General features: G+C 45.8%; 1 protein-coding gene across 1 annotated transcript; it reads left to right on the plus strand.

Annotated features, from left to right (window-relative positions):
• Nucleotides 1-1,477: 1,477 nt before the first annotated feature.
• Nucleotides 1,478-3,037, plus strand: LOC123403776 (E3 ubiquitin-protein ligase PUB23-like). Its single transcript, XM_045097686.1, has one exon. The coding sequence runs from the start codon at nt 1,593-1,595 to the stop codon at nt 2,880-2,882; it is 1,290 nt and encodes a 429-aa protein (XP_044953621.1). The 5' UTR covers nt 1,478-1,592; the 3' UTR covers nt 2,883-3,037.
• Nucleotides 3,038-16,157: the final 13,120 nt, after the last annotated feature.

A 16,157-nucleotide genomic window follows, 5' to 3' on the forward strand; every position in this document is an offset into this window, starting at 1 on the left:
AGTATCGACCAGTGGCTAACGCCGTTGCTAAGTGCTCCTGGCTATGCCAGCTTCTACATGAGCTGCTTTGTGATGTTCACAAAGCCACACTTGTCTATTGTGACAATGTCAGTGTTGTCTACCTCTCCGTCAACCCGGTCCATCATTGTCGTACGAAGCATATTGAGCTTGACATCCACTTTGTTAGTGAACAAGTGGCTCTTGGGCGCATTCGAGTTCTTCATGTTCCGACGACGCAGCAGTTCGCCGACGTTATGACAAAGGGATTGCCTACTTCTGTCTTTGAGGAGTTCAGGTCTAGTCTCTGCGTCTCCAGCGCCGCTTCGACTGCGGGGGGTGTTGAATATATAGTTTGTATGTATATGTGTATAGCCCGGCCCATCTCCCAGTCTTTGTATAGTTGAGGTTGAGGCCCATATTATACTCTATATATGTGCACATGCATTCAATCAATACATTGTGAGTTGCATTGCCAAACATCTCTCTCTACAGTTATCTGGGCAATTATCTTCTTCTTGTCAATCAATGAGACAAAAGAAAAAAAATGAATCTCAGGAACTCGGTCCAATCGTTCTGGTTAGCCACAGACAACTTCTAGGTATTATTCTCATGTTCTTTTTTGACAATCTTCTTTTGAAACGCGGTTGCCCGATTCACTAAAAATAGTCAAAGAGAATTTTTTTTTGGTTAATTAACCGAATAAAACCATCACAATAACCCGTACAAACAAGGCACATATGACAACCTGATAACCTGCACAAAAACGCCCACACGTCGTTAAGGAAAAAAACGTCGTTAGCACATTGGTTCAGTTGCCACCAACCCAATTGCAACTACTACCTCCGTCAGAGTTTATAAGTTACGAACGTGTACCTAGGTCGTTAATTTGACTTATATAAAATCTATTGTTTAATATAAAATTTATATCATTAAAAAATAGAACATCTAAATTTTTTAATGATATATTTTTTGTAATATATGATTATCATTAAGTTGGTCAAAATTACGACCTAGATACATGTGTCAAACTTATAAACTGAAATGAAGGGAGTAGTATTTTTCTTTTCTGGAACAAGAACGAAAGTTACTTGAGTAAAGATCACTCTCTCCACTATCTCCTACTCCTATTACTTGATTGGAAGTTTAAACGGGACACCGAGTAGGTATCTTCATCTTAACTTTGAATGTAAAACCAAAACTTTCGGCATTGACCTGGAACAAGTGGCGCCCCATATCCCACTTATTTTCTTCCTGGAAATCTCATAGCGCGTCTCACGTTGAGGATAGGGAACACCGAACACGCATCGAAGCATCGTCGTGCTGGGCTCTCAACCGCCGGCAACCAAAACCAGTATGAACAGAGACAGTAGAATGAAACCAGGGTTAACTATCCAATAAAATAAGGTTTAGATCAGTATGAATCTGCCCCAGAATTGTCAGCATCTCTTTCAATTATGACCCCTTTGACTATTCCTTGTAGAACTGCCGGCCTATGTTGTACATATAGCCTCGTCGCATCATTCCAGTCCTACTTCATGTAGACTTCGGATGCGCCATTAATACGAGCTGGTGCGGTGTGCATCGGGCGATCTATGGACATGGACATGGAGGAGCCTCCCCATCTGTTCCTGTGCCCCATCTCCATGGAGCTCATGGAGGACCCCGTCACGGTGTCCACCGGTGTCACCTACGACCGCCGCAGCATCGAGCGCTGGCTCTTCTCGTACGGCCGGACAACCTGCCCGGCCACGATGCAGCCCCTCGCCAACCTTGACCTCACCCCGAACCACACCCTCGCGCGCGTCATCTCCTCCTGGCTCGACCGCGGCTCCTCCTCCTCGTCTTCGTCGTCGCCGTCTACGTCTTCGCTGTCGAGTCCGGTCCACGAGCTGGGTACGCCGCTGACGAGGATGCTGGAGGAAGAGCGGCTGCGGTCGGCGCTGGGCGACCTCGAGGAGACGCCGTTCAAGGTGACCGCGCTCAAGAGCATGCGGAGTTGCATGGCGGGCGACGTGGCCATGCAGATCATCTTCGTCGCCTCGGGCGGCGTTGAGGCGATCGGCCGCGTGATGGCGCAGGCGCTGGCGGAGTGCGGCACGGGAGGCGACTTCTCCGCGTTCACGGTGTGCGAGGAGGCCGCCGCGGTGCTCGCCGCGCTCCCGCTCTCCGACGAGGCGTCGGTGGGGCTCGTTCTTGCGCCGGAGTGCCTGAGGCCCGTCATGGCGTTGCTCCAGCGCGGCAGCGCGGAGGCGAGGCTGCACGCCATGGACATCCTCACCAAGATCTCCAATGCCGGCGCCGGTGACCACTGGACTACCGGCATCGACGTCGACGACGTGCTCAAGTCCCTCCTCGAGCTCCTGTCGGACGAGGTCTCCGCGCGCCTAAGCTCGCGCGCGCTCGACGTGCTCCTGGACGTCGTGGAGCGGGCGCCGAGCGGGCGCGCCAAGGCCGTGGAGGTCGGCGCGGTGCACGTCCTCGTCGAGCTCCTCGTCGTGGACGCCGACGACCGCCACGTCGCCGAGCGGATACTGCTGCTTCTCAAGCGGCTGTGCAAGTGCCCCGAGGGGCGCCTCGCCTTCGCCGAGCACGACCTGTCGGTGGCAGCCGTGGCGAGGACAATGCTGCGGGTGTCGGATCTGGCCACGCAGCTGGCCGTCAAGGTGCTGTGGCTCGTCTCCATGGTGGCGCAGTCGGAGAAGGTGCTCGAGGATATGGTGCTCACCGGCGCCGTCGCGAAGCTGCTCGGGCTGCTGCACGTCGAGAGCGCGCCGTCCACGAAGCAAAAGACGGTGAGGATGGTGAGGATCCACGGCGTGTTCTGGAGGCAGTACCCTTGCTTCCCCACCGATCTCAAGGATTACTTGAGGTTGCTAGATTGATTTGTTCATTGGTTTCAGGTAATCTGCAGGAAATGAACGAAAAACATGAATTTCTTACAGAAAAGTTTTGGAACTAATCTATTTGTGATTATAATGTAAATACATATATGCTATGTATCTATTTTTTAAATGATAAATGTTCGGATTTTAAGCAAGAGCATCATTCACGACCGTCCATTTTCATCGTTAACCGTCCATTTTCATCGTTAAACCGTTTTTAGCGCGCAGCGGGAAAGCACGTGCGCGGAAAACAGATGCGCGCGGGAAAAAAGCGAGCGGCACGTGCTAGATTTGGTGTGCGGCGTCGAGCGCGTCTATAAAATGCAGCGCCCGTCACGTACCCTTCCACCGAATCAGTCACTCCCTCGTGTCGTCATGCGCCTTCCCTCGCCCCGCCACGCGCCCCTCTACCTCTTTTCTCACCTCGTAGCCGCCGCGCCACCATGCCGCCACGTCGCTGGGGAACTTCTGGCTACCTCGGTGTCTGTGCGCGCCCCTCCGGCACGTTCTACGTCGAGATCTGATCCGGCGACATGCGCCTCGGCCTCGGCACGTTCGACACCGTTGAGGAAGCCGCCCGCGCGTACGACGCAGCGGCGTGGCGCCTCAACAGGCCTCCAAGAGAGATGAATTTCCCCGAGGTGATGATGATGGAGTGGGCGCAGAACGTCACGCCTCGTCCATGGGTTGTCGGTTAAGAGGACCATCGTCGGAACCGGAGGCGGGAGCGTCGCCTCAGCATTGCTGAGATGGACGAGCATGCCATGGCGGAGTAGCGCCGACATTTCCCGCAAGACGTCCTTGACAAGCGCCAATTCTTCGCTCAAAGGAGGGCGGAGAGGGCGGATAGGAGGGCACAACAAGCTGCCTATCATGAAGATAGGCGTACGCAGAAGCCAGCCACAATCTTCAAGATGGAGCTCAAGGAAGTGTCGACTTCGTCCTCCGACGATGAACGCTGTTGACGCCTTCATCACGACGGAGGAATCGGGCACCGGCACGTCGGAGTTCGACGACGACGATGAGGAGTAGTTTTTTTATCGGTTTTTTTATCTATGCTATGATATATAGCTTTTTTATCTATCTAGGCTATCTATGTTCAAAATATGCCCTAGAAGCAATAATAAAATAGTTATTATTATATTTTTTGTTTCAAGATAATCGTTTATTATCCATGATATAATTGTATTGAATGGAAACATAAATGCTTGTGTGGATATATAAACAAAACAATGTCCCTAGTAAGTCTCTAGTTGACTAGCATGTTGGTCAAGGATGGTTAAGGTTTCCTAGCCATAGACAAGTGTTGTCACTTGATGACGGGATCACATCATTAGGAGAATGATGTGATGGACAAGACCCAAACTATAAACGTAGCATATGATCGTGTCATTTTGTTGCTATTGTTTTCTGCATGTCAAGTATTCATTCCTATGACCAGGAGATCATGTAACTCTTTGACACCGGAAGAATGTCTTGTGTGTATCAAACATCGCAACATTACTGTGTGACTATAAAGGTACTCTACAGGCATCTCCAAGGTGTCCGTTGAGTTAGCATGGATCAAGACTGGGATTTGTCACTCCGTGTGACGGAGAGGTATCTCGGAGCCCACTCGGTAATACAACATCACAAACAAGCCTTTCAAGCAATGTGACTAAAGAGTTAGTCACGGGATCTTGTATAACGGAACGAGTAAAGAGACTTGCCGATAACGATATTGAAATAGGTATGGAGATGCCGACGATCGAATTTCGGGCAAGTAACATACCGAAGGACAAAGGGACTGATATACGGAATTGTGTGAATCCTTGATATAGAGGTTCAACCGATAAGATCTTCGTAGAATATGTAGGATCTAACATGGACATCCAGGTCCCACTATTGGATATTGGCCAGAGAGTGTCTCGGTCATGCCTACATAGTTCTCAAACCCGCAAGGTCTGCAAACTTAAGGTTCGATGACGTTTTCGGTATAGTTGAATTATTGATGTTGGTAACCGAATGTTGTTCAGAGTCCCGGATGAGATCCCGAACGTCACGAGTGTCTCCGGAATGGTCCGGAAACAAAGATTGATATATAGGATTGTTGCATTTGGCTTCCGAAAAGATTTCGGGCATTAGCGGTAAAGTACCGGGAGTGACGAATGGGTTTCGGGGTTTTACCGGGAGGGGCTACCCACCAGGGAGAGAACCTAATAGCCCAATAGGGCTATTTCGGCTAGAGCAACAATAAAGGAAAAGAAAGGAAAAAAAGATAGGAGGTGGGAAAGAAGGAAAGGACTCTCCTCCAAACCGAATTGGAGGAGGAAACCTTCCTCCTTGGATCGGCCGACCCCTCCTACTTGGAGTAGGAGGCAAAGCAGCCACCCCTTGGTTCCTCCTATATATAGTGGAGCTTTGAGAGGGTTTTTGCACCTCAAGCCTTTGTGCAAACCTCTCTCCCTCCACTACTTCGTGACATATCGTAGCTAGATAGGTACAGCACGGCGAAGCCCTACCTGAGTAGCTCCACCATCATCACCACCACGGCGTCGTGCTGCTGGAGAATTCAGCTACCTCTTCGTCTCTCTTGCTGGATTAAGAAGGCGAAGATCGTCATCGAGTTGTACGTGTGCTGAACGCGGAGGTGTTGTCCGTTCGGTGCTAAGATCGGGACGGATCGTGGGACGGTGGCGATTTGGATCGCAAAGATGTTCCACTACATCAACAACGTTTCTTAACGCTTCCCGCTTAGCGATCTACAAGGGTATGTAGATCTGATCTCCCTCTCATAGATGATCATCACCATGATAGGTCTTCGTGTGCATAGGAATTTTTTTTCCCATGCAACGTTCCCCATCAGTGGCATCATGAGCTAGGTTCATGCGTAGATGAAATCTCGAGTAGAACACAAAAGAGTTTGTGGGCGTTGATGTTCAATTTGCTGCCCTCCTTAGTCTTTTCTTGATTCGGCGGTATTGTTGGATTGAAGCGGCCCGGGCCAACCTTACTCATACGCTTACGAGAGACCAGTTTCATCGACTAACATGCAACTTGTTGCATAAAGATGACTAGCGGGTGTGTATTTCTTCAACTATAGTTGAATCGGATTTGACCGAGGCGGTCCTTGGAGAAGATTAAATAGCAATTTGCACACCACCGTTGTGGCTTTGCGTAAGTAAGATGCGGTCATACTAGATACACATAGCAGCCATGTAAAACATGCAACAACAAATTAGAGGACGTCTAACTTGTTTTTGAAGGGTATGCATGTGATGTGATATGGCCAAAGACATGATATGATGTATGAGATGTATGAGATGATCATGTTGTAATAGTTAAATATCGACTTGCACGTCGATGCTACGGCAATCGGCAGGAGACATAGGGTTGTATTTAAACTAATGTTTGTGCTTGCATAAGCGTTTACTATATTGCTAGTGTTGGAAATATGCCCTAGAGGCAATGATAAAATAGTTATTATTATATTTCTTGTTTCAAGGTAATCGTTTATTATCCATGCTATAATTGTATTGAATGAAAGCATAGATGCATGTGTGGGTATATAGACAAAACAATGTCCCTAGTAAGCCTCTAGTTGACTAGCGAGTTGATCAAGGGTGGTTAAGGTTTTCTGACCATATGCAAGTGTTGTCACTTGATGACTAGATCACATCATTAGGAGAATGATGTGATGGACAAGACCCAAACTATGAACGTAGCATGTGATCATGTCATTCTGTTGCTATTGTTTTCTGCCTGTCAAGTATTCATTCCTATGACCATGAGATCATGTAACTCACTGACACCGGAGGAATACCTTGTGTGTATCAAACGTCGCAACGTTACTGGTGACTATAAAGGTGCTCTACACGTATCTCCGAAGGTGTCCGTTGAGTTAGCATGGGTCAAGACTGGGATTTGTCACTCCGTGTGGCGGAGAGGTATCTGAGGGCCCACTCGGTAATACAACATCACATATAAGCCTTGCAAGCAATGTGGCTAATGTGTTAGTCACGGGATCTTGTATTCCGGAACGAGTAAAGAGACTTGTCGGTAACGAGGTTGAAATAGGTATAGGGATACCGACCATCAAATCTCAGGCAGGTAACATACCGAAGGACAAAGGGAATGGTATACGGGATTATATGAATCCTCTGCACAGAGGTTCAAACGATAATATCTTCGTAGAATATGTAGGATCCAATATGGACATCCAGGTCCCGCTGTTGGATATTGACCGGGGAGTGTCTCACGTCATGTATGCATAGTTCTCAAACCCGCAGGGTCTGCACACTTAAGGTTCGGTGACGTTTCGGTATAGTTGAGTTATAGGTGTTGGTTACCAAAATTTGTTCGGAGTCTAGGATGAGATCATGAACGTCACGAGGGTTTCCGTAATGGTCCAAAAACAAAGATTGATATATTGGATTGTTTCATTTGGCCTCCGGAAAGATTTCGGGCATTACCGGCAGTGTACCGGGAGTGACGAATGGGTTCCGGGTCTTTATCGGGAGGGGCCCACCCACCCGGGAGAGAACCCAATAGCCCAAGGGTGGCGCACCAGCCCTTAGTGGGCTGGTGAGGCCAGCCCAAGTGGTTAATGTCGACTAGAAGGAAAAAACCAATGGAAAAAAAGAGGGAGGTTGGAAGGAAGGAGGGGACTCCTCCTTCCCAAACCGAATTGGAGTCGGAGTCCTCCTCCTCCTCTCTCGACCGGCGCCCTTGGGGTTCTCTTGAGCCCCAAGTCTAGCCCCTCCCCTCCTCCTATATATACTAGAGGTTTTAGGGGTTTTGAGACACAACTTTGTCACGTGCAACCCTAAACCTCTACTTCGGTGTTCTTCCTCTAGATCGGTTTTCTGCGGAGCTTGGGCGGAGCCCTGCAGGAATAGATCATCACCATCACCGGCGCTCCGTCACGCTGCCGGGGAACTCATCTACTTCCCCGTCTCTCTTGCTGGATCAAGAAGGCGGAGATCGTCATTGAGGTGTACGTGTGCTGAACGCGGAGGTGTCGTCCGTTCGGCGCTAGATCGGAACGGATCGTGGGACGACGGTGATTTGAATCACGAAGTTGTACCACTAAATCAACCGTGTTTCTTAACGCTTCCCGCTTAGCGATCTACAAGGGTATGTGGATCCGATCTCCCTCTCGTAGATGAACATCACCATGATAGGTCTTCGTGTGCGTAGGAAAAAAAATTGTTTCCCATGCAACATTCCCCAACAGTGGCATCATGAGCTAGGTTCATGCGTAGATGTAATCTCGAGTAGAACACAAAAGTTTTTGTAGGCGCTCATGTTCAATTTTCTGCCTGATACGTCTCAAACGTATCTATAATTTTTGATGGTTTCACGTTGTTATCTTGTCTTCTTTGGTTGTCTTATGTACCTTTTAAATATTTTTTTGGGACTAACTTATTAATTCAGTGCCAAGTGCCAGTTCATGTTTTTTCCGTGTTTTTGACTCTTTTCATATCTGATTTCGGAACGGAGTCCAAATGGAAGAAAAACCCCGAAATGATTTTTTCCCGAACGAAAGAAGATCAGGGGGCCTTTGGGCCAAGCCAGGTGGGCTCCAGGGAGCCCACAAGCCCCCACTCCGCCACCAGGGGGAGGCGGCGGTGGCAGGGCTTGTGGCCACCGTGGCTGCCCCTTGACCTAGATCCTTGGCCTATATATTCCCAAATATTCCGCAAAAAATCAGGGGAGCCTCGAAAATACTTTTCCGCCGCCGCAAGCTTCCGTTTCCGCGAGATCTCATCTGGAGACCCTTCCCGGTGCCCTGCCGGAGGGGACTTTGGAGTTGGAGGGCTTCTTCATCATCATCATCGCCCCTCCAATGACTCGTGAGTAGTTCACTTCAGACCTACGGGTCCGTAGTTAGTAGCTAGATGGCTTCTTCTCTCTCTTGGATCTTCAATACAAAGTTCTCCATGATCTTCATGGAGATCTATCCGGCGTAATCTTCTTTGGCGGTGTGTTTGTCGAGATCCGATGAATTGTGGATTTGTGATCAGATTATCTATGATATATATTTGAGTCTTCGCTGATTTCTTATATGCATGGTTTGATATCCTTGTAAGTCTTTCCAAGTCTTGGATTTTGTTTGGCCAACTAGATCTATGATTCTTGTAATGGGAGAAGTGCTTGGTTTTGGGTTCTACCATGTGGTGACCTTTCCCAGTGACAGTAGGGGAAGCAAGGCACACATCAAGTAGTTGCCATCAAGGGTAAAAACATGGGGGTTTTATCATTGGTTTGAGATTATCCCTCTACATCATGTCATCTTGCTTAAGGCATTACTCTGTTCTTATGGACTTAATACACTAGATGCAAGTTGGACAGCGGTCGACGTGTGGAGTAATAGTAGTACATGCACAAAGTATCGGTCTACTTGTTTTGGACGTGATGCCTATAGATATAATCATTGCATAGATATTGTCACGACTTTGCGTGGTTCTATCAATTGCTCGACAGTAATTTGTTCACCCATCGTCTACTTGCTTTCATGAGAGAAGCTACTAGTAAAGACTACGGCCCCCGGGTCTATTCACATCCATCGTTTACACCTCCGCTTTTACTTTGCTTTGTTACTTTGTTGCTTTCAGTTCTCACTTGGCAAACAATCTATAAGGGATTGACAACCCCTTCATAGCGTTGGGAGCAATATTTTGTGTTTGTGCAGGATCTTGTGATACTCCTCCACCGGATTGATACCTTGGTTCTCAAACCGAAGGAAATACTTACCGTCGCTGTGCTACATCACCCTTTCTGCTTCAAGGGAACACCAACGCAAGGCTCCAAGGCCACGGGGGAAATTCTTTGCATACTTGCCTAGGAAGTCCCTTAAGGCATAGCCGCAGCTGAAGGATTCCTGGTGTCGTCGACACACCTATTTCTGGCGCCATTGGAAGGACTTTTGTGCATTAGCATAGCTGACATCAGAAGCATTTCTGGCGCCGTTGCCGGGGAGGAGGATCTCTTGCCGAGGAAGATCAATACAAGAATAATCTCCCGTCAACACGCCAATTTCTGGCGCCGTTGCCGGGGAGGAGAGATCAAGATCTATCCAAGTAGGTCTCACAAACTCATCTCTTCATTTACTTTTGTTGCCAGTTGCCTCTCATTTTCCTCTCCCCCACTTCACATTTGCCGTTTTCATTTGCCTTTTTCCGTTCGCCCTTCTTCCGCTTGCTTTCTATTTGCTTTTGTTACCATGTGCCTTCTTTTAGCTTGCATCTTTGCTTGCTAAAAATCCATTGATATGGATCCTCACCCACTTGCTAGTCTCTTTAAGAGACCCACTTATGTGGAACGAATTGCTAGTGAGTTGAGGGCACTTGATTATTTCTATGGAGTTTTGCTTAAGATGCGTGAATCTGAAAATTGTGAGGAAGAAATTCATGAAGTGATTCACGAGGGCTCCTTGGATGAAAAGCATGATTGCAATGATTTCGCTATAAATCCTATTAGTGACAATCATGCTAAAAATATGCAAAACCCTAAGCTTGGGGATGCTAGTTTTGCTATGTCCACTACTTGTTGCAATAATCATGATTGGGGTGATGATCTTTCTTATGATCTTGAAAATTTGTTTAAACCTCATAATGAATATGATATTTGCAATAATATTGAATGTGGGTTTGGAGAAGTCATGACTTCAGTTGATGATAATCCCACTATTTTTGAAGAGCGTCAACTTTGCATGCATGTGGATCATGAAAAAAATATCCTATGTGATAGTTACATTGTTGAATTCGAATATGATCCCACATGTAATTGCTATGAGAGAGGAAAATATTTTGGTAGAAACTTTCATGTTACCAAATCACCTCTCATGATGTTGAGATTGCTCTTGTCTCTTTCTTCTTCCTTGCATATGGCAACTATTGGTTGTCTTGACAATCTGTTTTCCTATAAAATGCCTATGCATAGGAAGTATGTTAGACTTAGATGTGATTTTCACATGCTTTATGATGCTCTCGTTGTGCTTCAATTCTTGTCTTTTGTGTGAGCATCACCTTATGCCTAGCTAAGGGCGTTAAACAAAAGCGCTTGTTGGGAGGCAACCCAATGAATCTATCCTTTTTCTTTCTGTTTTGTGTTTTCGACACTTTCATAAGTCTGTTATGATTGTGTTTTTTGTGTTTCTTTTTGCGTTTGTGCCAAGCAAAACCGTTATGATTAGTCTTGGGGATGATCGTTTGATCATGCTGGAAAAGACAGAAATTTTCTGCTCACATAAAGAATTTTCATTTTTTCTGTAAGAGATTTTGAGTTGATTCTTTTTGCTGCTGATTGCTACGGAAATTTTTCAGACTGTCGTAATTTTTCAGAATTGTTGAAGTACCAGAGGTATACGAAATATACAGATTGCTACAGACTGTTCTGCTGTTAACATATTCCGTTTTTGTTGTGTTGGTTGCTTATTTTGATGAAACTATGGATAGTATCGGGGGGTATTAGCCATGGAAGATTGAAAGTACACTAACCCAACATCAGAAAAAGTAGAATTTAAGTTTGCTACAGTACCTAAGGAAGTGGTGGTTTGCTTTCTTGTACTAATGTTATCACGAGTTTCTGTTTAAGTTTCGTGGTGTGAAGTTTTCAAGTTTTGGGTGAAGTTCTTATGGACAAAGAGATAAAGAGTGGCAAGAGCTAAAGCTTGGGGATGCCCAAGGTACCCCAAGAGATTCAAGGATGCCGTAAAAGCCTAATCTTGGGGATGCCCCGGGAAGGCATCCCCTCTCTCGTCTTCAATCCATCGGTAACGTTACTTGGGGCTATATTTTTATTCACCACATGTTATGTGTTTTTGCTTGGAGCGTCTTGTATCGTAGGAGTCTTTTATTTTTGTTGTGTCACAATCATCCTTGTTGCACAGCTAGAGAGAGAGACATGCACACACCGTGATTTTGTCGAGCTTCACTTATATCTTTTGGTAGACAATTCAGCTCACATGTGCTTCACTTATATCTTTTGAGCTAGATACTTTTGCTCTATGTGCTTCACTTATATCTTTTAGAGCACAGCGGTGCGTGGCTTGGTAGTTGATCTATGCTTTGAAAGTAGTCTCAAAAGGGGTAGTTATCCAAAGGGATACGAAAACTTCCACATTCATGTGCATTGAATAGTTAGAGAAGTTTGATTCATCTCAATTAGTTTTGAGTTGTGGTTATGGTAATATTGAAGTCATGCTAGTAAGGTGTTGTGGGTCTAGAAATACTTGTGTTGAAGTTAGTGATTCCCGTAGCATCCATGTATGGTGAACCGCTATGTGATGAAATCTGAGCATTATTAGTATATTGATTGTCATCCTTTGCGTGGCGGTCGGGATCGCGCGATGGTTTATACCTACCAACCCTTCCCCTAGGAGTATGCATTGAATGCTCTGTTTCAATTACTAATAAAAACTTTGCAACAAGTATATGAGTTCTTCATGACTAATGTTGAGTCCATGGTTTAGATGCACTTTCACCTTCCACCATCACTATCTTCTTAGTGCCGTGCAACTTTCGCCGGTGCACAAAACCCACCATTAGCCTCCCTCAAAATAGCCACCATACGTACCTATTATGGCTTTTTCAAAGTCATTCCGAGATATATTGCCATGCAACTACCACCATGACATGTGCCACCATGTCTACTTTGCCTTTGCACGATCGTAAGATAGCTAACATGATGTTTCCATTGATGTCTATGCCATGCTAGATCATTGCCACGGTACACTACCGAAGGCATTCCATATAGAGTCATAGTTGCTCTAAGTTTTGAGTTGAAAGTGTGATGATCATCATTAATGGAGCATTGTCCCATGTGAGGAAATAAAAGAGGCCAAAGAAGCCCACCAAAAAAAAGGAGGCCAAAGAGCCCACCCAAAAAAATGAGAAAAAAAGAGAGAAGGGACAATGCTACCACTTTTTCCACACTTGTGCATATTAAGCACCATGATCTTCATGATTGAGAGTCTCTCGTTTTGTCACCACCATATAGCTAGAGGGAAGTTTTCATTATATAACTTGGCTTGTATATTCCAATGATAGGCTTCCTCAAAATTGCCTTAGGTCTTCGTGAGCAAGCAAGTTGGATGCACACCCACTAGTTTTCTTTAAGAGCTTTCACATATTCATAGCTCTAGTGCATCATTTGTATGGCAATCCCTACTCATTCACATTGATATCTATTGATGAGCATCTCCACAGCTCATTGATATGCCTAGTTAATGTGACTATCTTCTCCTTTTTGTCTCGCAACCTCCACTACATTCCACACCATCTATAGTGCTATAACCATGGCTCACACTCATGTATTGCGTGAGAGTTGAAAAGGTTTGAGAAAGTAAAGGTGTGAAACAATTACTTGGCCAATACCGGGGTTGTGCATGATTTAAATTCGTTGTGCAATGATGATAGAGCATAGCCAGACTATATGCTTTTGTAGGGATAACTTTCTTTTGGCCTTGTTATTTTGAAAGTTCATGATTACCTTGCTAGTTTGCTTGAATTATTATTTTTTTCACGTCAATAGCAAACTATTGTTTTGAATCTAATGGATCCGAACATTCACGTCACATAAGAGGAATTACAAAGGACGCCTATGCTAGGTAGCATGAAAGCATCAAAAATTCATTCTTTATCACTTCCCTACTCGAGGACGAGAAGGGTTAAGCTTGGGGATGCTTGATACGTCTCAAATGTATCTATAATTTTTGATGGTTTCACGTTGTTATCTTGTCTTCTTTGGTTGTTTTATGTACCTTTTATATCTTTTTTTGGGACTAACTTATTAATTCAGTGACAAGTGCCAGTTCCTGTTTTTTCCGTGTTTTTGACTCTTTTCAGATCTGATTTTGGAACGGAGTCCAAACGGAAGGAAAACCCCGAAATGATTTTTTCCCGAACGGAAGAAGATCAGGGGGCCTTTGGGCCAAGCCAGGTGGGCTCCAGGGAGCCCACAAGCCCCCACTCTGCCACCAGGGGGAGGCGGCGGTGGCAGGGCTTGTGGCCTCCCTGGCCGCCCCCTGACCTAGATCCTTGGCCTATATATTCCCAAATATTCCACAAAAAATCAGGGGAGCCTCGAAAATACTTTTCCACCGCCGCAAGCTTCCGTTTCCGCGAGATCTCATCTGGATACCCTTCCCGGCGCCCTGTCGGAGGGGACTTTGGAGTTGGAGGGCTTCTTCATCATCATCATCGCCCCTCCAATGACTCGTGAGTAGTTCACTTCAGACCTACGGGTCCGTAGTTAGTAGCTAGATGGCTTCTTCTCTCTCTTGGATCTTCAATACGAAGTTCTCCATGATCTTCATGGAGATCTATCCGATGTAATCTTCTTTGGCGGTGTGTTTGTCGAGATCCGATGAATTGTGGATTTGTGATCAGATTATCTATGATATATATTTGAGTCTTTGCGGATTTCTTATATGCATGATTTGATATCCTTGTAAGTCTCTCCGAGTCTTGGGTTTTGTTTGGCCAACTAGATCTATGATTCTTGCAATGGGAGAAGTGCTTGGTTTTGGGTTCTACCATGTGGTGACCTTTTCCAGTGACAGTAGGGGCAGCGAGGCACACATCAAGTAGTTGCCATCAAGGGTAAAAAGATGGGGTTTTATCATTGGTTTGAGATTATCCCTCTACATCATGTCATCTTGCTTAAGGCGTTACTCTGTTCTTATGGACTTAATACACTAGATGCATGCTGGATAGCGGTCGACGTGTGGAGTAATAGTAGTACATGCAGAAAGTATCGGTCTACTTGTTTTGGACGTGATGCCTATAGATATAATCATTGCATAGATATCGTCACGACTTTGCGCAGTTCTATCAATTGCTCGACAGTAATTTGTTCACCCACCGTCTACTTGCTTTCATGAGAGAAGCCACTAGTAAAGACTACGGCCCCCGGGTCTATTCACATCCATCGTTTACACCTCCACTTTTACTTTGCTTTGTTACTTTGTTGCTTTCAGTTCTCACTTGGCAAACAATCTATAAGGGATTGACAACCCCTTCATGGCGTTGGGAGCAAGCTTTTGTGTTTGTGCAGGATCTTGTGATACTCCTCCACCGAATTGATACGTTCGTTCTCAAACTGAGGGAAATACTTACTGTCGATGTGCTACATCACCCTTTCATCTTCAAGGGAACACCAACGCAAGGCTCCAAGGCCACGGGGGAAATCCTTTGCATACTTGCCTAGGAAGTCCCTGAAGGCATAGCCGCAGCTGAAGGATTCCTGGTGCCGTCGACACACCTGTTTCTGGCGCCATTGGAAGGACTTTTGTGCATTAGCATAGCTGACATCACTGCCCTCCTTAGTCTTTTCTCAATTCGGCGGTAATGTTGGATGGAAGCGGCTCGGACCAACATTACTCATACGCTTACGAGAGACCGGTTTCATCGACTAACATGCAACTTGTTGAATAAAGATGACTCGCGGGTGCCTGTTTCTTCAACTTTAGTTGAATTGGATTTGACCGAGGCGGTCCTTGGAGAGAGGCTAAATAGCAATTTGCACATTTCCGTTGTGATTTTGCGTAAGGAAGATGCGATCATACTAGATACCCATAGCAGCCACGTAAAACATGCAACAACAAATTAGAGGACGTCTAACTGGTTTTTGCAGGGTATGCATGAGATGTGATATGGCCAAAGACATGATGTGATATATTGGATGTATGAGATGATCATGTTGTAATAGTTAAATATCAACTTGCACGTCGATGCTACGGCAACCAGCAGGAGCCATAGGGTTGTATTTAAACTAACGTTTGTGTTTGCAGATGCGTTTACTATATTGCTAGGTTGTAGCTTTAGTAGTAATAGCATAGATAGCACGACAAACTCGATGGCGGCACATTGATGGAGATCATGATGATGGAGATCATGGTGTGGTGTCGGTGACGATGAAGATCATGCCGGTGCTTTGGTGATGGAGATCAAGAAGCACAAGATCATGGCCATATCATGTCACTTATGAATTGCATGTGATGTTAATCCTTTTATGCACCTTATCTTGCTTAGAACGACGGTAGCATTATAATATGATAGCTCACTAAAATTTCAAGATAAAATTGTGTTCTCCCCGACTATGCACCGTTGCGACAGTTCGTCGTTTTGAGACACCACGTGATGATCGGGTGTGATAGACTCAACGTACACATACAACGGGTGCAAAACAGTTGCACACGCGGAACACTCGGGTTAAACTTGCCGAGCCTAGCATGTGCAGACATGGCCTCGGAACACAAGAGACCGAAAGGTCGAGCACGAATTGTATGGT

The sequence above is a fragment of the Hordeum vulgare genome, chromosome 6H (assembly GCF_904849725.1).
Source record: "Hordeum vulgare subsp. vulgare chromosome 6H, MorexV3_pseudomolecules_assembly, whole genome shotgun sequence".
NCBI lineage: Eukaryota > Viridiplantae > Streptophyta > Magnoliopsida > Poales > Poaceae > Hordeum > Hordeum vulgare.